At 39.3% G+C, this 24414-nt stretch overlaps 1 protein-coding gene across 2 annotated transcripts in view; it reads left to right on the top strand.

Moving 5' to 3' along the window:
• Positions 1-11305: 11305 nt before the first annotated feature.
• ascc3 (activating signal cointegrator 1 complex subunit 3) overlaps positions 11306-24414 on the top strand; it is a 121076-nt gene continuing 107967 nt past the window's right edge. Inside the window, exons 1-4 of one of the 2 annotated variants that reach the window (XM_053432395.1) lie at positions 11306-11402; positions 11933-12073; positions 17710-17860; positions 21692-22269. In XM_053432395.1, coding sequence (XP_053288370.1) covers positions 11984-12073; positions 17710-17860; positions 21692-22269 — 819 coding nt within the window. In that variant the 5' untranslated portion in view covers positions 11306-11402; positions 11933-11983. Of the gene's footprint in view, positions 11571-11932; positions 12074-17709; positions 17861-21691; positions 22270-24414 lie in introns of both variants that reach the window. The other variant, XM_053432394.1, reaches the window with a different exon arrangement.

Genomic DNA, 24414 nt, shown 5'->3' with positions numbered 1-24414 from the left:
CGTTTATTACTTAAAAATGTTGTATCTATTTGATAAGGTCTACTTCATTAAAACAATTATCCAACAAAGGCTGGGATCAAAGGACCGGGGGGAGGGCCCCCCATTCTCCCTGACAAATTATACCTCTGACTGTAGAGATGGTATAAGCCAGGCGATGAGCAGTGTTTGGAGTTGTAACATTTAAATTCACCCGTCTCATTAGAAAGAAACCTTGTTACACTTACTCTGAGTACCTTAAATGTATTTCAAGAAGCTCCAAGCTGGCTCTAATCTGTACTGTATCAATGTATCTACATATCATGTAGATGTATTTGCCTGCAGGCCTCGTGTCCCTTCAGTCCCAGTCCTCAACTCCAGTAAAAAATTCGATGTTAAAGCAAAGCATTTTTCTGATATGTTGTATGATTGCGAAGTCCAGCACCAATTAGCCCTGACTTCTGCCTGAAGCATTGATTTGCCTTGAGGCTAAAAGACCCTCTCACCTCGATGGTAACATGTAATGGACTGCAATGATGTAAAAAGTTTTTGGGGCCATTGAAAGGTGAATTTATTCATATTCCAGATCACGACAGCATTAGACCGAATACCAAATGTTACCACGAATGTACATCACAATGTACCACTGTTAGATGAGCCCGAGAAAAGGAGCTGACCCAGAGAGAAGCAGCCCAGGATTATATGAACTTTCAAGGCTTTGCTTTTAATTGAATTTTGTTTTTGTCTCTACTCTACTAGACCTCTGTTTTGGATTAACAATATTATTTAAGCAGGATTTTATTCTGAAGCTAAAAATGGTGTCCTTATCTTGCTAAAATACATGATCATGACACACCACAACACAAAACACTTATAATAATCTAGTAGGTTCAACTGATGATGGCAATTACTCTTTATATTGAATATCCTTAAGAATTAAAAAGAAATAGTTGCACACCACCTAGACATTGTTGTTGCACATGTGGCACTTTGTACAGAATGAAACACCTGTGCTTTTATGTCCTTGATGAGATCCCAAAAAGTCTTATTTCCAAGTATTTTACAGGAGAGTTTTATTTGTCATACTTACCTCAAGATGCTAAAGTGACCGTGTTGTACGGGGAATATTGTTTGGATCTTATGTGATCATTTAAATTTACTTTCCATATTTGCGATGTTCTTTTAAAGTAAAACTAATTAATGACCTTACCAGAAAATGCTTAACACACAGCAAAACCGTATATCTTCAGTGAGAGGATACTCTAGCCAGGGGTCCTGCTCATGCCAGCTTTGCATTACGGTCCTCTGTTGCTCAGGGACTTCTTGCTTGGCTAACATCTTTAACAGCGCCGCCAGGAGTGAGCAGCACCATAGGAGTTCCTGTAGCGTGTCACAGGTGGTGTCTACCCTTCACTCTCCATCTCTCCTGATCTCCATTCTCTTGTCCTTCTCACTTACTGCCCCCTTTGTCTCATTTTGACCATTTTCTGGTATCTCTCACTGAGATCGTTTGAAAGGAAAGAAACATATGTCTATCACACTGCTCTGCAATAAAAGCAATGGGTTCCTGTAACAATACATTACTGTGAATATATCTTGCGTGACATGAGAACCATGACCTTGCTCAGGTGACTTTAGTGCAGGGGAGGTTGCTATGGCCATTGGAAGCACTATTGGAGACTAGGGAAACAGAGCAATAAAGGAAAGCATACAGGATTTTGTTTGTCAAAGTCAGGGAATTTCTTGAATGGGCCATTGTCAATTTTAATGGGGCTATAACAGCCTCCTGATAGTCCCACCCCATCACGGCCTTTGTATGCTGTGATACTAGGTTCACATACTGATATCAACCTTCAAAAGCCCGTAGCAGTTAAGATATAATAATTGCATTTCAATGGATGTTAGTAGCTGGTGTCCATCATCAGTTACTGCCAGGACTTTATACCACAATATTCTGTATACCCTTTGCATTGTGCATCAAATCATGTCATAAAAAATTCAACCACATTTATTCTCTCTCTTCCACCTTGGTCAATCTCATACCTACACATTTAATGTGATGTTTACATGGATGTGCATTTCAACGTTTCAAAACACTTGAAGTTAAGTATATAACTCACTACATCTTGATGGAATCACTGCTCACCTCGACACATGTATAAAAGAAAAAAATGAATAGTACAATTCCTCTTTCCATTTAAATGTTTACTTTGGTTTGGTGAGGATTGCTTTTTAATTGAATCTAGCTTAATAACATTTTATATTCTATAGGCTTGGGATACATGATAAAACAATATTCATATTGTGAGAAAAAAATATATTTTTCTTTCTCAGTTTTGGAAGGAGTATGGTTTCACAGTGATAGCTGCAGGGAGAAATGCCAGTTGTCTATCTAATTGGCAATGGTACTTTGTCTATGCAGAGGGAGACTCACTGTGACAAGTGATGCATGACAGTTGCCACATGAAACATTATTAATCCAAAATATTTGTTCCTATCGGGCCACTCACTTCCATAAACTTGCTACAGGGAGAGTGTACATATCTGAAGATCAAATAATATGTTAAAATTCAAATTTCTGATTGACAGCAACTGTAAATTCTTAGGAGTAGGAGGGAAAAAAACTCAGTTCCCTTTTAAACAAAATTAAATCCGTGTGTGCTCAAAATACAGTTAAGTAATAGAAGTTACACACTACAAGCTCTATTGTATTTTTGTCAAAACAAAGTCATTTTTCATTGAGCTAGTTTGTCGATTTGACCCTTTATGGAAAATAATAAATGTATCACCCACTCACTGATACAAAGTCTTCTGTACACTGATGAAACGGATCATCTTCAGCCTCGAATTGTTTATAAAACACACACACACACACACACGGGTGAAAACAATAGGATAATGCAGCACAATTGAAAAAAGTGTAGAATCCTCCCAGATTGAAGGTGCCCTTCACCCAATTTAATCCACTCCTGGACATTTTTGTGTTGGCAGCAATGCCAATATGTTTTATTTGGTTGGTAGATCATGTTGAGCTGGTCATTTCAAAAGTAGCTCACAAGCCTATAAATTGTGGGAACCCCTGACCTAGATCTAAAAACAAGAGTTTATTAAGTGGGATTTTGTGATAAATTTTGAATTTGTGACCATTTAAGTGGACACAAAAGCAGATGGGACAGCCCTGTGATATAACACAGAATAACGTTTGACTTGAACCACCACCACCACATTCATTATCGTGTCTCATGCCACCACATGTAGCCTCTGAGATGTCTTAATGGTTCTCTCTTACCTCAAGCAGGGGGGGTTAGGGTACATTTGGGAAAAATTCTGAACCAAAATTCTGACATAACACAGAATCTGCAAACAAATTAGTTTACTAACGTGTATTAAGCAAAGTGTCTTCAAAGGCATGCCCATCAGTAAGGATAAAATCACCATCGACTCCAAACAGTCTTCATCTTATCTAGCATCTCAGATGGAGTACGAGAGTAGGCCTCTGTTGAGTAACAGCCAGAGGCCAGTTCAACCAGCATCCCCTACATGCAAACAAAAAATATCTGAAATTTGGTCAAAAGAGGAAGAACCCCTGTCCCTCAAAAACACCAACCCCTGTCAACACAGCTTGCACAGTGACACTAATATAGGCAGTGTCTTACAAATTGCTCCATCAATGCTTTTGCAGTGACAGTTTTATTTGGTTTTGGCTCACATCACAACCATCATTAGCGTGTAGGGTTAGCTTAATTTGTAATATTTTTTATACCACTACTACCTAGAAACTGTCAGACACTCAGTGCGTGAAGTAAAATAAAACTGGTTAAAGCCAACTGACGGTTTAAAAAAAAAAAAAAACTCCAACGACCGGCAGAAAGAGGGAGAGAGAGGGAGAGAGAGAGAGTGAGAGAGAGTAGCCAGACGCTAGAGAGTAGTCAGACACTCAATGCGTGAAGTAAAAAAAAAAAAAATGTTTAAAAAAAAAAAAAAAAAAAAATCTCCGACAAGCAGAGACTCAACGCGAGTCGCTTTCTACCAGCACCACGTCTGAACGAACCCACGTTTAACAGAACTCTACTGGTTAATAAGTAAGTACAAACTGAAATAAAAACAAACTTCAAGCTGAAGAAACCCTAAACGTTAACGGAAAAGACCCGCGAACCTGAGTGACTGAGAGACAGAGAGCTGTTCTGTGAGTGAGTGAGCAGAGCGGTGTGTGAAGGGGAGGAGCGCTGTGACGCTGTGTGAGGATTTTCATTCAGTCCGAGCACAGATATTGACTCGTGTTACTCGTATAATACTCGTGCTCGGCAAAAGTGCTTTATCCGTACCGGATACTCGTTTCAGCCGAGTATCCGGCTCATCTCTAGTCGGTACCTTACGATGGTCGACCTCCAAGGAAATGTCAATCCTTAACTTACATTGCAGGTCCCCAACCTGGCTAGACAGCTTCCTCTTCCCCAGCCAGTTTCTAGACTTTAAGACCACTCAAACCTTTTTACAGTACACTTTTGCAATTCACACACACAATCATACATTTATGTGCAGCATTGTTTCTATCATAGGTCATTCATACAATGCCAGCACAGCCGTCAGGGGCAATTTGGGGTTAAGTGTCTTACTCAAGGACACTTTGGCATACAGTATGGGGAAACTGGGATCTCGGGCTGACCATCTGGTTAGTGGACATCTGCCCTACCTCCTGAGTCCTGAGTAGCACTTACCTTTGGCAGCTTAGTGTTGGTGAGGGTCTACGAGATGTTTTTCCTTTTCTGCACATTTCTAACCATGCACACTAAGCATGAACTCACTCAAAAGAAGATATAGTCATGGTCATTTGGTAGTGTAACAGGTTTAATGTGAGAAGATGATATGCTATTTGTGATTGTAGTTGCTAAATGAACTTCTCAGCAGTTTGCAACTTCCTGTGCTCACTAAACAATGTAACAAATTGGCGATTAGGATACGCGCTTGAGTATCGAGCCACCGCCCTTTTTTTATCATGTTGGTTTGCCAGTACTAATGGAGACACCTTTCCAGATTTATGATGTTGTGCACTTCTACCTCACTGCTGGGGCCCTTATAAACCCAAATCAAACCTTTCCTTCAATCTGTTGCTAACCAGTTATGTGATAATTTGTACGGGAATGTTTTATAACACATTTTTGGGGGAGAATATAATCATATTTGGTGGACGCTTGTACACTTGGACTGAAAAATGCCCATGCATGACGTGTATATACTCAGATAGTTGTATTTTGCTTCCACTGTTAAGAAAATAACATGCAATCTGGAAGACCAACCGAGAGCTCTGCGTCCCCATAGCTACTGATCTACTGAGCGTGTGTGTGTGTGTGTGTTTCCTATGACATGAACACACCATCATTTGAAAAATGTCTATAATTTGTTGTGTTCAGAATTTGAGACTTGGATTTGGTGCTTTTTTTCACCTCCACAAATAAACACTAGACATACCTTATTGCCTTTACAAAGAGATGTTGGGAGTCTCTGGCAGATTGGTTGCAGCTTTCAGGGAAGTGAGTTATTAAGATGTATGTGACAGAGGCTGCACCATGGGAGAAGGTCTTCACCATGGAACTCACTTCAAAATGTGAATAATTAGGATGGATTTCTGCCTTGAGGGAAAAACCAGAAGCAGCATCCTGGAAGCACATTAGCAGGGTGTCGAGCAGCCTTCTGACAAAAACAAATGGCCACTGTATGCCACAGGAGACACAGAGGAGCACTTTCATTGTTTCTGTTGAGAGCCAAAAATGCTTTTCACTCGGTTGTACCAAGTCTCCTTTAATGTGCCCACATACCTTGCACCCCCTGTGCAGACAGATTTTTATAGGCACTGAAAAGTACGCAAAGGCAGATATTCTGCACCTGGAAATGTTATATATATAGACATTGTTACAACATATTAACATTGACATTTGGACTTAATGCTATTGGCACTTCTGTTTATCACTTATATCTGTGAGTCATCCAAGGCAGATGGTTCTGTACCAGAAACAGTATCTTTAATTTATTTAGTAGTCAATTTGTGTTGTATTTTCTCAGAGAATGTGCAAGTTTTATTTGCATAAATTTACAACTTTGAGACAAGACTTGAAGTATCCTTTGGACACTCATGTACTTTGCTTTTCTCCTATCCACCCAAATCCTGATCTGAACAAATATTTAACATTGATTGATATGCGTAAATAGGTAAAATTAGGTGTAAAACAATTCGAAGATTTAATAAAAATAAGTTATAAAATTCTTAATTGATTTAAGAATAGAATATGGAATTCTCAACACAGATGTTTTACTTTACTGGTAAATTCTGAATGTTGTCAATTCAGTCAAAGAAAAAAGAGTTTTGAATATATGAGGCGCAGCATTTATTGATATCCTCAATAACCCCTAAAGGAAACATTAGTGAATTGTATATTATCTTTTTCAAAGGAGATCATTCATCTTTACTGTGATGGAAATCTGAAAATGCAAGAGGCTGGAACACCAAATTTGTCTTTGTATATTTTAATAGGGGCTTTCGGCAGAAAGGATCAACACAGAGTCACAGGGATCTCAGAGTGTTGATGGAGAACAGTCAAATACAAGGATCTTATATAAGAGAACTGAGGCTGTTTGCCTGAGCCAGTTCAGACTGGTTCTGTAGGCACAGTTTGAGAAAGGAATTAAGACACAGGGAATCGATTTGCATATGTTTCCTTTGAAGATAAGGCAGTCAGAAATAAAGTTCTTGGACAATCAATTAGTAATAGAAAGGTCATACAGGTTTCAGGTCATACAAGTCTCAGACAGGTATACCAAATGTAACTTTTCAACTACAAAAATGTTTCCACTACATTCCCAACTCCTTTAAGAATCTGGGAGGAAGCCCTAGGGATAGTTCTAGATGAAAGCCCCTGGTTAAACATATAGAGAACACATTTTCTATTTCCGAGTAATACAATTAAAGAAGCATACTTTAAGTTTATAAATAAAAATATTCTCATACAAACATGCATACAATTTTCAAAGAAAATGCACCAAACTGTCCAAAAAAGATACAAAGAAAAGGCATGCCTCTTTTTTTGAAAATGAATGTTCTCCCAATTTTGAGATGATCTTCATTTGATATTTGGACCAAAACTCCTTTTGAGACATTGACTCTTGAAAAACTTAATCATTGACAGGTTTTTAAAGACTATTGATTTTCCTTATTTACTGGATTATTTATTGAATAACTACCTTAAAGATGATTGGTGAGCCAGCTAAGAAAATGTTTGGCCTTTAGCCTTCATGCCTTGAGCCTCCCAGGCTAATAATGCTTCATGTCACTTTAAAGGACCCATCGTATGCCCATTTTACCACAGTTGATATGGTTCCTTGGGATCTTGATGAAATGTCTGACATTTTGGTCAAAATACCACAAGGATCCTTTAAAACAGCACCCTTTTTACCCTGTCTAAAACAGCCCTCCTCAGATTAACCTGTTTTGAGTGCCCAGCCCCCTTCCCCCCCCCGCCCCCCTCACCCCCCCATCACCCCTCCTCCCTACTTCACGAGATACAAGCGCCCTGATTTTGAACTATCCATTACCTCTGTAGAAATATGGCTACTGGAGACGAAGATACAATCTTGCAACCATATCGTTTTGAACCAGAGTCAGGTGGGCCGAAACCTGGCTGTTAGAACCCCAGCACCTCAGCTCCCCAGCGCAGCCCCGCAGTGGCTCAAACTCAGTGGGAGCTTGAGCTGGCCAGCAGCATCCTTCCACACTGTTGAGTCAACGTTTAGAGGAGTCCCGGGGGTCTCCGCCTCGACGATCGGCATGTTTATGCGGTCACTTAGGTGTCTGATGGGAGCAGCAGCGTGCTAACGCTAGCTTGCAATGCTAGCTCGCTAGCATTAGCCACCCTCTCCGTATTTTTCGGTCATAATCCCATTCGACACCATCTAGCGTACCGTTTCTGACATAGAGCGACCACAACAAATCTCGGGGGGGGGGGGGGTTTGGGACGGTAGACATGCCAGATACCCAAATTAACTTGTAGAAGCACTACAAAAGTGGAATTTTCATAATATGTCCCCTTTAAGTTTGGTGAACTTGAACTTCTGTGACCATGCCAGTTACCCAGTGTAAACCCAGAACAACTCCTTTGAGGACGTGGTAGAACAAGAGATTTGAAGCCTAAATGTTCAGCAAACATCTATGTTGTGGAATCCCTGCCACAAAGAACTAAGGTTGTTTTGAGAGCAAATGTGGGCTCGTATCAGAATTAAACTTCTTATTGTCTGAATGTACAGAAAATAACTTGCATTCTGTCTTTTCCCTTTTGTCAACTATTAGCTGTTAGTTTAATAACTCTGTAAACATTCATTCTGTTTGGCTCATGCTTCCAGTTTTCTACACAGTTCTGGTTCATATTACTTTGTCTTTGCCCGTGGGAATGTCATCCACAGATTAATCACTTGGAACATGGTTTATGTTGGATGCAGCAATATCAGGGATGACAAGTCAAACATGAGACATTCACATGAATAAAACTCAAACTGATTCATTGCATTTTACAAGCTGTGCCCTTTAGTGTAGTCTCAGGGACATGTGTTTGTGTGTGTTTGTCTGTGTGTGTGTTGATATTGTTGTTGTTGTTCTGTATGTGTCTAAGGGATAGACGATAGCAGAGAGAGGGAGGAAGGATATGAGGGTGAATCATTGCGTCACTCTTACTATTCTCTGATGCAGAGGTCTCTTGAGGCATAGCCAGAGTTCAATTCATGCATACAGTTCATGAAGGTGCGCGTCTGTGTGTGTGTGTGTACTCTTGTACAGCTATATATGTGAGGACCAGTTTGAGCCTACAAACTACGGAGTTAGGCCCTTTTGGCCAGTCCTCACTTTGTGACCCACCTTTAATGGACTGTTTGGGGGTTAAGACTTGTTTTTAGGGTTAGAATTTGGTTTAGGTAAAATTTAGGGTTAGGCATTTAGTTTGGATCGGGGGTTAGGGTATTGGGCTAGTGAATGCCAATGTGTGTCCTCACTAAGATAGAAGTACAAACGTGTTTGTGTCTGTGAGCCTGGCCAAGAGGACAATTACCACACAGAGGAATAAAGCAAATGATGTGAAAGCGCCGATGAGACACCTTCACAGACTGAAATTAAAGAAGGTAAATAATGAATTACAATGAGGTTTTCTATTTGAATGCACATGGCTGACTGCTTTTAACTTCACTGTTCGGCAAAATATGACATTAAAAGCAGAATAAAACATTAAAGAGTGTGTATCAGAGAGTCTCAAACCCAATTCACCTCTGTTTTTGTGGATAGAACATAAACCCTTTTGATCTTACTGAAAACACAATAGAAAACAAGACTGTAGGCCTAGAGCACAGAAAAAGGTCCCTAGAATTTACAGTATTTATTACATTCCTCAATATTAATAAAGTAAATGTGGATGAGCTTATCGGGGGTTCATGCTTCAACCACATTGCATGTTACTTTTTAATTTCAATTCGATGCCAATTGAATCACATACACTGGCTGGGGAGGGTTTCATTACATCTGTGAGGGTAAAACTGTTAGATTTCAGTTGCTCTTTTTGGAACTGTGAATTATAAACAATAAGGCATTATGGCAATCTGTCAGTATGATAAAGAGAGAAAATAGAACATATTGGCTTTTGTCATCTATGTGGGAATTTGGTGCCTAATTGAGGGTTCATTTGAATGAAGCAGTGTAAAGTCAGTTTGTCTTAGACATTAAAGTGAAGTTAGATGTCAGAACTGTTTCTGTTGCCAATCTAATGATCTGAACTTTAAAAAAAGAGTTTCTCTTTAAGAGCAAATTTTAGAAACCAAACAATCATTATTTTATTTAAATCCCTAAAATAGTTCTGACATGCTTTGGACAGGCAGGTGTACATTTTTCACACATGCTGAACAAATTAGGTTTCCGGTAGTGATCAGAAAGTGGTCCTTCTTACGGAGTGACTCCTATGGGATTGGACACGTCACGTGTCTATGTAAGTATCATCATAACATGCATGTATCTCTTCGTGGTGACCTTCTCCACCTGTGTCATAACAGATGCTTTCATTTCATCCTCTGCATCCCCCACATCCTTGGAATACCCACCATTCTCTGCATCATCTGCATAGCGGTCCCCTGCAAACAGAGCCTTTGTGTTATCATCCGACACGCCCATTTATGTCAGCAGCCACAGTTCCAAAATGAATCCTTTGAAACAAAGACACGGCCAGAGAACCAACAGACTCTAACTGGTCCATCTTGATAATTAAGTTATTGGGATTGTATGAATTTGATGAAACTCGAGTTTGTTGTTTTCTAGCTATGTTGATTTAACACAGACAAGAATGAAGAATGTGTGGGCATGAGGGATATGTTCTGAAAATATTAAAGGTGAAGCACTGACTTAATGTGATGCTTGCTGTTTTCGACCATAGGATTTCACACAATGCGTTCTGGTTAGATATTTTGTCCGACTTCAACTAGTACTTCAAAACGTCACCAGGTCACATGACCAGGGGGGAAATGGGCTACTACCCAGTCTGGGCTTGTAGTAGCCTAGACTGGATAAATTAAATACCCTTTGAGTTCTTATGAAACTGAAGGTTACCACAGGTCCTCTTTCATGTTTGGAAGGGGAGGATGAGGAGAGGGGTATTCAGCTGCCATACGCAACTTCACCACTTAACGTCCCTAAATTATACACACTGCAACTGAAATATATATAAATGATTCTGTAAAGCTACAGAAGTCAGATAGGTCTCGTAACGTTGAAGCTGAAAATGAATATAAAATAGTTCGCAAATTTCACATATCTCTGCAATGCAAAATCAATTGCCATTTGTCTTGGAGGTTGAATTTTACACAAATGTACTTGTTGTTACATTCTTATTGGAGTACAAATCACATTAAGAATGTGAACAAACTATACAATAAAACATTTTCACGAGGAAAAAAGAGACATACATATTTTTTTATATATTTCTGAATAATTCACTTAAGATTATTATTTTTATTTATTTATTAACACATTAAAAACAAATATTGAGCACAAGGGACAAGACTGACTATAGGATAACACGTCACAAAGTTGGTGACGTATTAAAATAAATATATGTGGGTCAGAGAGACAGAATCCTAACTACGAGCTGTCATGCTCTCTGACGCACTGACAGCCTCACTCTCCTGCGAGTGACGTGTTTCTTTCTGAGCTCCAACCCTGCGCAGCACGATGACGTCAGCCGCGGCCAGCTCTCCTCTCGGCAAGTGGGAGACGTAGTTCCTTTACTCTTATTCTACAATAAGCGCTCGCCTTAGACACTACAACTCCCAGGACTCCTAGCGACCACGTCACCAGTGTTGACATCCGCCGGCAGGCCCATTCACAGCGCATGCTCCAGGCTGCTCCGGTGAGTTCAGCTTTATGTACTTTTATCGACTCTAAACTGTCAAACTTGGTTTTATATCGACAGACCCTCACGGTGCTAATGCTAACACGGAAGTAGCATTACGGTTGACACGCCTACATCCGCTAACATCCACGTCAGTGCTCATCTTTACTAGCGTTGTCTTTGAAAGTGAGTAAAAGTGCCGTCAATTTAATGTACGCCGTATTCACCAATCATGTCCTCTTAGACACAGATCACGTTCACAGGACGGACGTGCTCTCAGGTGTGTCAATCTGGTTATTTATCCGGCCGAATACATCCTAAGACTCCAACAACGTGTCACCATTATAAGGAAATGTGCTACTTCACTTGTGTAACTGTCATTTTGAAAGATAACTTAAAACCAAAAGCTTTTTGTCTGGACCTTGGCGTGCAGATAGAAACGTGCAGTAGCGACTCGGCTGTGCCTGTCAATAGAGACCTCCTGTGGGTAAAGCGATACGGTGTGTGCTGAAAGTCCAGTTGACCATTTGCGTGTCTGTGTTTGTCAGTTGCAGAGATTCAGTGGAGAGGCGGTGAGTGGATGAGAGCCTCCGAGCATCATGTCTCCACCTCGGCTCACCGGTGCCCTGCGCTCCTTCTCCCATGTCAGCAAAAAGGAGCACCTCACTGAACAGCCCTACGATCTGAAGGTGAGACCAAAGCAGTGACTACCTGGGATTTAGTATTGTCAGAATAGAACATATAATTCCAAATAGCCCCCTCAAAAGCTGAAATAGAATAACAGATTGACAGCACCCCTGTGTTTCTGAGTTATAATTCCTTGAATAACACTGAGTACATTTACCAGTGGAGGAACTGAAAAGTTACCACCATTGTGCTAATTTACTCACATAGAAAGGACATTTTGAGAACATTCCTGTCAATGCCTTAGACTGCTTTCAGACATGTACTGAACTCTGGCGAACCTCCTGACATTCTCTGGAGGGGCTTGATGTGTGAACCCAAATGTCTGAATAAGAGCAGGATATATCCGGACTTTCTCCAGCTTGCCCCCTAGTAAAAGTCATCAGAATGTCTGAGGGAGCAGATTTGAGAACACAGCTGGAGATCCTCCCCATGAGTCATTGTGAGCCAGTGGTTGTGACGTTGATGATCTTTCAACAGACGCAAAAATGAAAGAAAATAGAAAATATGAATTGATTGTAAAAGCGGCGCATATGTGTAGAAGGCCGAGACGAAGGGGTTTAGCAAAAAGTGGTCAGGGCTGACACCAATGTCGATGTGCTTAATACAGAAATGGTATGTCCTGCTCTGCCTGCTGCGCCATCCTTCACCTCAATGCTACGGAGAAAGAGCGGGTCCAATTATTTGGACATCCTCCAGAGCTCATGTCTGAAAATGGCTGTAAAAACTAACTTTTGCTCTAGTCATAGGTCTGAAAAGCTGTTCTGATGTAGTTTACTGGCCCCTTCAAACCCTGATTGATGTCAAGTACAGTGAAGGGTGGTGTTTATGGGATTCAGTCAAAGTAAAATACTGTGTGTGTGTGTTTGTTTTCATGACAATGAAGGAACATGTAACTCAGAACAATTGTGTGGTTCACTTATGTTAAGTCTTTGAACAACAATGGGTCTTTAAACAGAGGAATAGGATTTATAGTTTCAGAACATGAATTCATTGTTTTGTCAACTGGGTGCATTCATCTTTGGTTATGGAATTTTGTCGGAAAATTACTTATCCTACAAAAATCTATTACTTCACTTTATATTTAAAAATGGGCTGAACTCAAAGTCAGTGTTTGGGTTGCTATCCCAGCAGACTATAATATCAGAGCAAAATATGTAATTGGGATTCTGCTCTCACAATATGTTGGTGTAATAGATGGTATGTAAAGATAAACAATGTATCCCCACTTCCTCCCACAATCCAATAATGTATCTCAAATATCCCGGATACAAACACTGCCATCTTGCCTATTTGGATCCGGACTCTGCGTAGTAGCGAATTGGGGAATTGACCAGCCCATCCAATTCCCGCCAATCCATGCGCTCGACCTATCGTGAGTCATGTCATTTCATCCCATTTTTTTGTTGCATAAAATAACTAATTAAAACCAACCTCCCTGAAAAATTATCCCTTGAACCTATATCATTGACAAGATTAGTAATACATTTATTTGACATAACGCTTTAATTTTATATATGTCTTTAAACAGGCATTGATGTTTTATTTAGCAATGTCATGACATCTTCACAACTTTAACAGCGCCATTTTCTCAGGGTTAGGCCAAACCTATCCACAGAAGAAACCTTTGTATAAGTGTGTCATACGCTCCTTTAATGTTTCACAAATACTCTATCCTTACTATCCATCATGGAAAAAGTCAGTTGATTCAAGTCAGCATATTTCCCCCCTCACACTAAATATTCTACCAGCGTAAAAATGTCTGAAGCTTTGACACTCACTGGAGGTTTCCCTTTTTGGCATCAACTTCAGCAGGCGGTTTTTCTACTCTGAGGAATGGGTGATGAGATTTTGCATGTTAGTTGTATTTCAGAAATATTTTATCTTTGACGATACAGCTTGCATAGCCTGTGGCTCTTATCAAATACTTCCATTGGATCGTTGGAATATCCCAAAACACAGATTGTAGAGAGTTGTTGGTGTGGTAAACAGAGGCTGTAGTATCAGTGTGTGTGGTTAGAGTCCACTGTGTGAGACTACATGCAGCTCTTTGGCCGAAGACACACCGCCTCAATGTCATGTTTACATGTATTTGATATCTTGCTGGAAAACTGTGAAGTTGTATGTGACACTTGTCCTGGCATAACTTTTTATGCTACAGGATGATAAATGATGTGTTTATAGTGAAATAAACCACAGACTGAATTCTCTTTGACTTTAATAGCCCCAAGCGGAGGTATTAACACTAGCTCACACTACTCATACCTAGGAGTTATTGTTGGTAGTAAGAAATTATTTAGGTGTGACGTGAGTGTGTTCCAGACCGGCGGCACAAGTCAAGGGCATGGAAGCATCCCTCATGTTACGTATTAATAACATATCATTATTGCTTATGTATTACATTCCTGCTGTTGGCTAATAAGATATACCAGACACCTCATCACACCATGTCTAGTAAAAAAACGTAAACAAAATTATAGTAAACGTGTCAATACTAGACACATTATTAGTTGCAGGGATCATGAAACGAAACTCAGCCCACCTATTTTGTGATTTTAATTTTTCTTGGAATTATGGTGGCATGATGACTTGATTCATATTATTTCCAAAGCAACCAGTTTTCCAACTCTCTCGGCTGTCACAGTGTGGGACTTCCACACTGAAACTAAACACTTTGATGGAAAAATGTATCACTGAGGTTGACAAACATCTGCACTCTTCATTAAATACCATTAACACACTGAAATACATCAGCTGTCGTACCAAAGGTCAATTTACATAACCTTACCCAGTTGTTTCTGAAAAGTTGCATCATATCAATATGAAAAACATTATGAAGAACAGGTACATTTATTGTAAATTACTAATTGATTAATCTTGTTTTGTTTTATTCAGCAGTTTTTCATCACAATTATGAAGGTTGTTTCTAAGGGTCATTAGATTTAAATGAAAGTCTATTTGATGAGGAGCCAGAAAGGTCTTGGTTCAATTTCTGGCTGATGTTGATATTGTAGCGTCATTTCAAACAAATGAAGGTTTAAACTGTACCGGGTTAGAGACGTCAGCTGAGTCTCCTTGTGTGTCTCCCTCTTTCCATCCACGGTAATAAGTTGCTTTATCACCGCGGTGAGAAAAGAGTATGGATAGATACATAGATGAATTGATTCACAGACCTGTTTTCAGTGCTTGAAGTTGGTTTTTCCTCTTTGTTTTTGTGAAACATTAGCTTTTTAGTTATTGAAATGAATCCGTGTGAGGAGTCTCGGGTCCTGTGGGAACTGCTAACAGCTCTGAAACATGACAAGCAGCTCCAAACACATACTGCTTTTGTTTATGAAGCGGCAGAGAAAAATTGTATTTAGTTAACTTGGCTAACAGTAGTCTCGAGCTTGTCCGGCTCTTTTTGTGTCTTTGTTTTTCTTAGAGGCAAATTCTTTATTTCTTAGAACCTTCGTAGAAAGAGATGATTTATTTGCGACTGCGTCTCTCGCTTCTTCGGCAGATTGATACTGAGCAGCTCGGGAGGAATGTTTTCACTCCATCTCTTTTAGATGCTTTTCCTTCCCCATGGTAGATAGAGCATGATCTTTTATTGCACTCTTGGAATTTGTGGAGGCTGAGAGGTTGAAGATGCTGTGTTTATTAAACTTATTGGAGGCATTGTGTATTCTGCACAGCAAACAGAACTGTCCCTCTCCTTTGTTATAGACCGACCAACACAGACGTGTGTCCTCTGAATAAGATATGTCCCTTTAGGTGAGCCATACAATTGAGAAGCTGGACTCGGCTTTTCCTCTCAATTCTGGTTTCCTAGATGTGTGGACAACATGCCTGGATCTGATGTGGACTTGTTTTACTCTGCACACCTGCATGGTTCCACCTGTCCTGTCTGCTCTAAAAAACATGTTGTCTAATTTGCGTGTCAGAAATCTAAAACAAAATAATATGCTGCATGCGTGACTGACAATATTACACATTTTCATCCGAATAAATTCTGCATAAATAAATGAATGAATGAGGATGCCAAATGGAAGTATTCTTTACAGAAATTGAAATGATAATATAATAAGGTATTTACGTTTAGAATTAATTCATTTAAATATTTTTGATAAACTGCTCAACAATATTGTTCTTCAAGAAGCCTGTCAGTGAGTCTTGTTTTCCACTTCATTTTAATATAGTGTATGACATGAAAACACTGAGTGAAGTTGGGGAAAAGAATCACAGACATGAGTCAGTATTAGTTCCTCCTCCTGTCCTCTGTCTTCCTCCCTCTGCTGCAGCAGTGATTCATTGCCTGCAGGTACCACTGGTAGAGAGAAGGAAGCTGTTATGTCTCAGGCAGAAGCTAAGGCTGCACGAATTTGAGATTTGTGGCAAACAAAGAAACACTTATGGTAACAGACACACAACTGTTGTTTAATGTTCTCCATAAGAAGTCTTGCAAGAGGAAACTGCGATAAATAGTGTTCCTTGTGCCATGCATACAAGCTCTGCATGTCAATATATATGGCCAATCAGATGCAGCCCGGTTTTATTTTTCCGTCAATCAACAATTGTCAGAAGAAGAAAATAAGAAGGCAATACATTTACAAAACTAAATGTTTTTAAAATGTAGTCGGTTTGAATACAATGCAAAAAAAACTTGTGAGCCTTTTATTTTTGGTATCATTAAATACTATTTGCTGCCATAATGCCTGATTACATGTGTATGTTAGTCTTTGCATGATACAATGCCATATGACTCAATTCATATGACAGTGGATGATATAATACCATGTAGACAGTATTCAATGACAAATTCTGTGATCATAGGTGCCATCTTTGTAACCGTGATAGCAATTGTCCCTTGAATTTGCCGGAAGTAAGGTTACGCATGAAAAATCATGAAATCCAAATTCTAGCATCTGTTCCTTGAAATTAATTAGTTAATCCAGCCCAACATGTCTGAACCTGTTGGGAATGTTGTGAGGGATACAAATCTCAAAATTCTCCAATGGGCAGGTTTGCAGTCAGAGGGAATACGAGTCAGCCAGTGAACACGGTTGTGTACTGTCCTTTGTGGCTCTGAAACAAAATAACCCAGATGACATTTGAACAGAAATTGCAGGACGTGGTGTTTGAAGCACTTGAGCTTTTACCAGGCTGCACAGAGTTGAATGGAAGGAGACAGATGCGTTTTACTGTGGGAAATGAATGGCTGTGGGTTTTTGTAGTTTGGTGCTTTAGGTCTGTATGAGTAAACTACCTATTTAAAATGTATCCAACACTGGTACATACATAGAAATGTTGATTAATGCCGATTGGCCTGATGGAGGGATGGATAAATGAACAACTTCTTCAGACTATCTTAGACTCGATTTGGTTACAAGACACAGCCCAGAAAGCAGCTATTATTATACCTGATTCCTGGCCTAATGTGCAAGATGAACTACACTGTAATATTTACTGTGACTGGCCACACTGCTCCAAATCTTCTTTTTACAAAATATTCACACAATATTGGCAAACTATTGGAGTACACTGTTCTTATCCAAGGCTATGTTGGTCATTAGAAATACCAGAGATTATTAGAGCATTGAGTGCTGCTGTTCTTTTTCTTGAAATGTAATTTTTCTTCTCTCCCTGTGGCTCGTTGTAGACCAAACGTTTGAAGCGACAGGAGCTGTTTGCCAGAGAGGGCCTGACTTGGCAGAAGATTGTCCATTTCTGCACCGAGCATCAGGACAAAGCTGAGCACCAAGCTGCCAGTCAGGAACTGAAGAGCTTCCTTCTGGCAGCCAAACAGATTGGTAATTAACTCCTTAGCCTCAAATCCATTGTCATTCCTTTCAATCTTTGTCCATGTGTTTGTGTTACATCGATGAAAACACAACAGAATGTCATCTATTATTAGACTGCTTGTGTGGAAGTAGCTGCTGAAATTACGCTTTTATACTTCTGTCTTTAGTAGATCAGAATCAGGAATCAGCTATAGAGTCAAGTTGAGAGGACAGTTGCCCATATGAAAGAAACGTTTTTATTCTAGCGGCATGTTTTCAAATATTTATTTTTATAATTTCTCTAGATTTTAGGTAACTGACACATCTGCATCAGTCTTTGAAATTGATGGACAAAAGTTTTGTTGAGCTAACATCAGAATTAGAAATGAGGAAAGGAAATCGGAGGCAACCCTGGAAGTACTTTTTCCTCCAATGAAAACTGTCCAGGATCATCCTGATTTACTCAGAATTGAATTTGTTTTGATTTGAATGACTATGGGCTCACTTTTATTCTATTTTAAACCTGGAGAATCAAACTAAAACTCTTGCAACCATGGCAACTAGAGGTCAGCCATATAGTTTTCCTAATTTGAGTGAACTGTCTGACCCAAATGGTTCAACCGTTTAAGTGAAAACAAAAGCGTATGTTAAAGCTATTAAACTGTTTGGTGAGCAAAGCTATTTACTGGTACATCATTACCTACTGATTTAATGAACCGTCTCCCAGAAATTGCCTTCATATACAACAAAATTGCTTTCCCGGTTACATTGTGAAGGAACCATAATTGCTGGCTAGATTATGTTCAAAGGCAACTTATTTTTAATTTATTGTTTTTGAATAAATTAACAAGTGCTTCTTTTGCAGCCAGTCACTAAGTGCTGATTGTGGTTCATGCACATTTGATAAACCACAGAGCTGGAGTTTCCAAAGTCCTGTCTGTGGTTAGGTTTAGACAATAAAACACCTTGATCAGGATGCAGGAAAGATTTGTTTATTTTTATTAAAACAAACCAAAATTCTCACACCTGTAAGAGTTTAAACATAACATAAATTCTGAATTTTTCTAAAGATGGCCATGGAGTATTATTTTCAAGCGGTCAAAATATTTTTTTGTGAGGCCATAACAACCACAAACACCGACTTGATATTTTGCCCAACAATCAATGATGCTAACAATTCAAAATGTGTTTGGGAAAAATATTCAAACCCCTTAACTATTTATAAACTTTATAAATAGTTAAGGGGTTTGAATATTTTCCCAAGCCACTTTCGACTTAAAACTGGAACAAATCAAAAGTTGGTTTCAGGTAGGAGAAGTCATTAGAAATGCAATGTAACAGTTGTAATGGGCTCCCGCAGAGTCTACTGCATGGACTGGATTTCCATGTAATTGGTTTACAAATGTACATTTTAGGTCCAAGAACAATACAGAGATACATTTGTCTTTTTTTAATTCATGATCTCATTTGAAAATGCTGCCCAACAAATGATAATACCTGATTTAAAAAAACAGATGCTTGATAGCAAGCCATACAACATACTGTTAATGTTTTGGAAAGACTTCAAGGGGTAGCTGAACTGAACACATCAATTATGGAGCTCAGATTTAAAAGTCTTTATTCAGGTTGCAATTTTATGTTTTCATGACAGTATTTTTTTTTCTTGTCATTCATCAGTCAAGAGCAGCAGCATTTTCTGTTGGGATGCTCCCCTCTGTGTTGAATTTGCCCTCTGTCCATGTTAGTGGACCCAAATAAGAAGTTGCTGTTAAGCACACTCTGGAGAGGATGAAAGCAGCCATTCTGTACTGCTATGTGCAGCAACGAGTCCATGGCAGTAGACCGATTTAATTGGTTAGAATCCTTTTCATCTGTTTTTGCTTCCCTCTGCCTCTCCACCCTTCTTCACTGTGTTCTCCCTCTGTCCCTATGACATTTTTTCCTCTAATTGGACAATTATTCTATAGTCTACTCCTTTTAGCTAAGGCTGGTTGTGGCTAAGCATGCACTGTTTGGATATTATTTAAATGAGGTGCAGGGAACAGTGATCTCATGCTGTAGCTTTTACTGCTCAGAAGAACAGCTGATGATTCTTTTCCCAAGCTATGAATGGTACACTGCTCAGATTTAATGGCCATACACAAACCACTAATGAAAAGAGAAAGGGGTGAAGGGGATTGTCACAATCTGCAACAATTGTAATTATCATCATCATTAAAATGATTTTGAATTTGTGAATTTGAATTATCTCTATATATAGTGATGTTAGATTATAGAAGAGAAGTTCAAACGGCTAATACAATTAATACTGATTAAAAAAAAATCCAGAGGAAAATTTAGAGGGTTTACCCCTGACACTTATCTTGGAATTTATATACGGTATATCATCATGGTTCTTGTTATCAAAGGTTATATTTTGTCCTGTGTTCGCTAAACTTGAGTCCAGTATTTGGGTAAAGGTAATTGGTGCCTTTTCACCATGAAATGAAAGGAATGACTCTTTCTTCCACCACTTTAGGATTTCACATCCTGTGTTTGGTTCAACACGAGACTGAAGCTTGTGTTTCCTTGTGCTCTATCGATTTGATGGAACAAAGCCTGAGCTACTGTAATTCCCACTTCACCTGTCTCAGCAAGTCATCTCTGGATTGTCTACAACTGGTTTCAGCAAGATGACCCATGTCACACCCGTCCTGTACTCTTTATGTTGGCTTCCCATTTAATGGAGAATTCAGTTTGAGTTCTGATCCTAAATGGAGACCGCTCGATGGCCAGGAATTGAAGGGACATTAACGTTACCTTGGCACTTCTGGTAGATAGTCTGCGTTTATCCCTCCTGGCAAATCCGAACCTTTTGGTGTATGTATAGGATAAGTGATCACTTGAATTTTATGAGACATAAGACGTGTTCTAAAAACAGTTTTATGTTCAAGTCACTGAAGCTTTATTGGCAGACATGACTATAGCATTGTATAACAAACATCTAAACAAACAGACTAATAATAATTATATAATATTATTAACAGCATCAATGGTAATCATTTTTAGTGTAATTGAACAGGATATTAATAACAAAAAGAACGTGTGTGTGTAAAGTAAATTCATTTTTAAAATATTTTTTCTAATGTCATCATATTTTGAGCTCTGTCAAGAAGAATTACAATTTACTCTCAAATGTTATTATACTTCTATTTTATTAAGCTTATTAATAGGTTTAAAAAAATATTTTCTCTATTAAACACATGGTTTAGATATTTTTTGGGTCTTAAATACACTTACTGAGGTCTTAAAAAGCATTAAATTTGAATTTAATAATCGTGCAAGAACCCTGTCAAAGCCTCCAGGCAGAACACCCTCTCTGATCTGAATTTTAGTTTTGTTTAAGCATGAAGTGTACACTTTGACTCTTTGACTTTGACTCTCACAAGGGCATTCAATCACATTCAATAACATCTATATAACATCTTTTTCCACTGGTCGAGACAATTTAGTGTAAAAACTTTCTCCGGTCTAAAAGTTAGTTGATATTGAATATATTTTTTGCTCTCCACAACCATCTGGCGACCCCTAGAAAGTATCTCATCACCCCTGTGGGGGTTGGGACCCCCAGGTTGATGATCAATGATATAGTCATGAAGTCTGCAGTTTCTGTTAACGCATTTATTCAAACAGGCCATTGTTTAGTTTTCGACTGTCTGGTTTTCCAAGTGTTTGTTCATGTTTTATTTTTTGGTTCTGATATTGTTTAATTAAAAAAATATATACTTTAGTGGCACACTTTGTGACTATGCTCTGTGAAAGGTGCAATACTGAATACATTTTACATATTAAAAGAATTAAGTTGGCTTTTTTGTTTCACAGTTGGGGCTGATCACGGTCAGGAGGCTATTGAAAGTGCTGCTGTCTTTCTGTTTGAGACCTTCCACAACAAAGACCATGTGGGCACAGAGGAGACCCGGGCCATTAGACAGATGTTTGGCCCCTTTCCGTCAGCTGCAGCCGAATCCTCCTGTGCCTCTGTGGCTCGGCTTGTGGCTTCACTTGGAAACTCCAGAGTTGAAGATTTTATTCAGACCCACACCTCCCATCACAACCCACAACGGGGCTCCGCTTTTGGACGCAACATTGTCTTCTCATTTGATTGCTACACATTGGACCCACTGGAGGGCCTGCCCTTCTCCTCTCCGCATGAGGAGAACATTAGCCTGGACTTTATCAACTTTCTAAACAACCAGCAGAGCGGGAGGAAGGCCACCAATGAGGAAGGGGTGTCCAGCTCAGGCAGATCTACTGGCTCTGGGGATGGAGCTACCCTTAGAATGGAGGTCGAGAAGTACCTGGACAGAGGCAACATGATCTCGTCCAGCCCAGAGGAGCTGTGCACATCCTTGTTTGAGATGCTGGCCTCCCACAAGAGTGATGATGAGCTACAGAATGAGGTTTGTGTCATACAATATAGATACTGTATCTGATTCCTTATTCTAGGGAATTGATGTAATAGAGGTTGAAAAATGTATTCAGAATCTTAATCAGTTGATACCATTATTCTTTGGATTGGGTTGGAAGAAGGCCAGTCTCCTTCATGGACGTATTCTTTGGGTCAGTGTCGTGCTGAAAGAAGAGCCATCGCCCCACTCAATGTGCACTGCATGGTCAGTTAGATAGTTAACATCTAGTCCTGCTCTGTGGCCCACATAAAGATGCAAAGCATGTCGAGTTAATTTAGACATGGCAAGAGGAACATATCTAAGTGACTTTGGAGAGTGTTCATCGTTGGGAAAGGGGTGGCAGAGCTTCATTTACAAAGACCGTTCAGCATTCTCACGAAGAGGTACCAAATCACACCAAAAAACCATCATACCTTACTTTATTCTTTCTTTTAGAATTTGATTGTGGATTCGTTCATTTTTTAAGGCTGCAAGCATGGGTGAAGATCCCAAGACAAACTTTGTTTTAACTTTGTTGGTAAAGTGTGAAAAATAAGTTAATCTTGATCTTGTGATATGTGTTTTAGGTGCCCTACTATGGACAGAGATTATTTCTGATTCCAAACTAAAACACTCATCTGGATTGAGATTGTTTTTTTTAAATGAAAACATATTAGATTGGATGTATTCAGTAGTTCAGTTTGTAAAAGTGAATTGCCTGCTGGGCTGGTATCCTGTGTTGCCCTATGTCCTGCGATGATTAACAAAACAAATTAAAATGGTACAATTGACAAAGGAAACGACCCGAGGGGGCTTCTCAGGTGATGTTTGGACTTTCTGTGTTGCAGTAGTTCATTTAATACTGTGGTGCAGCTATTGATTCTGCCACCTTGACCTTCAACAGCAGGCCTTTTGGGTTTGAACCAGACGCTGGGTATATATTGTCATGGCTGTTTGACAAAGTCGTCCTTGGCCTTTACTTCTAGACCTTTTTAGACATTACCAACGTTCTCCATGCCTTTGACCTTCATTGGTAATCAAGACTCTTTTGAAATATTAACAAGTCAACATGTAACCATAAGATCACGTCAACCTTATATACGATTTCATAGCAGCCTCAAGAATACAGACATCTTTTTTCTTGCTTTAGAGGACAAGTGCATCATCAGTTCTAAACCTTTCTGTATTTAATGAGCTGTTTGCTTGATCTGTGTTAATGATTGTTGCAGCTTTCTTTCTGAAACTAAAGAAGTGATCTGAAGTTACTTAGCTGCGGCGACAGCTATTCCCCTGTTTATTCAAAGTTTGATGAATCTCAACAGGGTATCTCATCTCATCAAGAAGCCTGAAGTGGAGAATCAGTTGACATTACCATTACTGTGAAAGCGATGGTGACATCACTTCGGTGGATAAGTCCCAGCCACTGCTGGTACAGATAATTGGTTCCCTGTTTATTCAAAGTTTATTAATATTGAACATACAGCATAGTCAATCGCACCAATTTCTTGCACAGAAATTAAGTTTTGATGATTTTTAAATTTTTTATTTGATCTTTTTATCAACCATCTTTGTTGTTTGAATTAATGATAAGTGGCCCTGATAATCAGAATGGACTGATATTTTCATTATGACGTAACAGCAGTTAGCAGTAACAGTGTTGTTTAGGTTTGTAGTATTGGTTAATTTGACCTTTTTCATTTCTGTTAATAATTCAGAAAGAAGGACAGATACCAGTAACATGTTGACATTTTTATTTGACATGTACACATGCTCCAAAATGATGCTCCATATTAGTCAAATTACTGCTATAGAGAAATTTCACTGGAAACCTCAGGTTGCATTGACCTGCTGATGACCACAACGCCAATAGTCAAGGCTACCCTTCTGTTTTGATCGTCATTCACATTTTCCTGTGTGAGGCAAAGAAAACCGAGAGCGAGGGAATATTACATAAAGGTCAGGATAACATGCTCACTGCTCTCTGTTGTGTCTCATCGTGTTGAAACTTGCAGCGTTAATATTTCATCCTTTACATTTGAACGTTATGAATCAAGAAAGGGCTCTATTATTCTCTCCCCCTGCATTTTCCCTCGCTTTCATTCTCTGTCTCCTTTATACTCTGAGGCTTTTATTTGTCCATGTAGCTCCTCAGAGCCC

The sequence above is a fragment of the Pleuronectes platessa genome, chromosome 10 (assembly GCF_947347685.1).
Source record: "Pleuronectes platessa chromosome 10, fPlePla1.1, whole genome shotgun sequence".
Classification (NCBI taxonomy): Eukaryota; Metazoa; Chordata; class Actinopteri; order Pleuronectiformes; family Pleuronectidae; genus Pleuronectes; species Pleuronectes platessa.
This window is presented reverse-complemented; position numbering and strand designations above follow the sequence as displayed.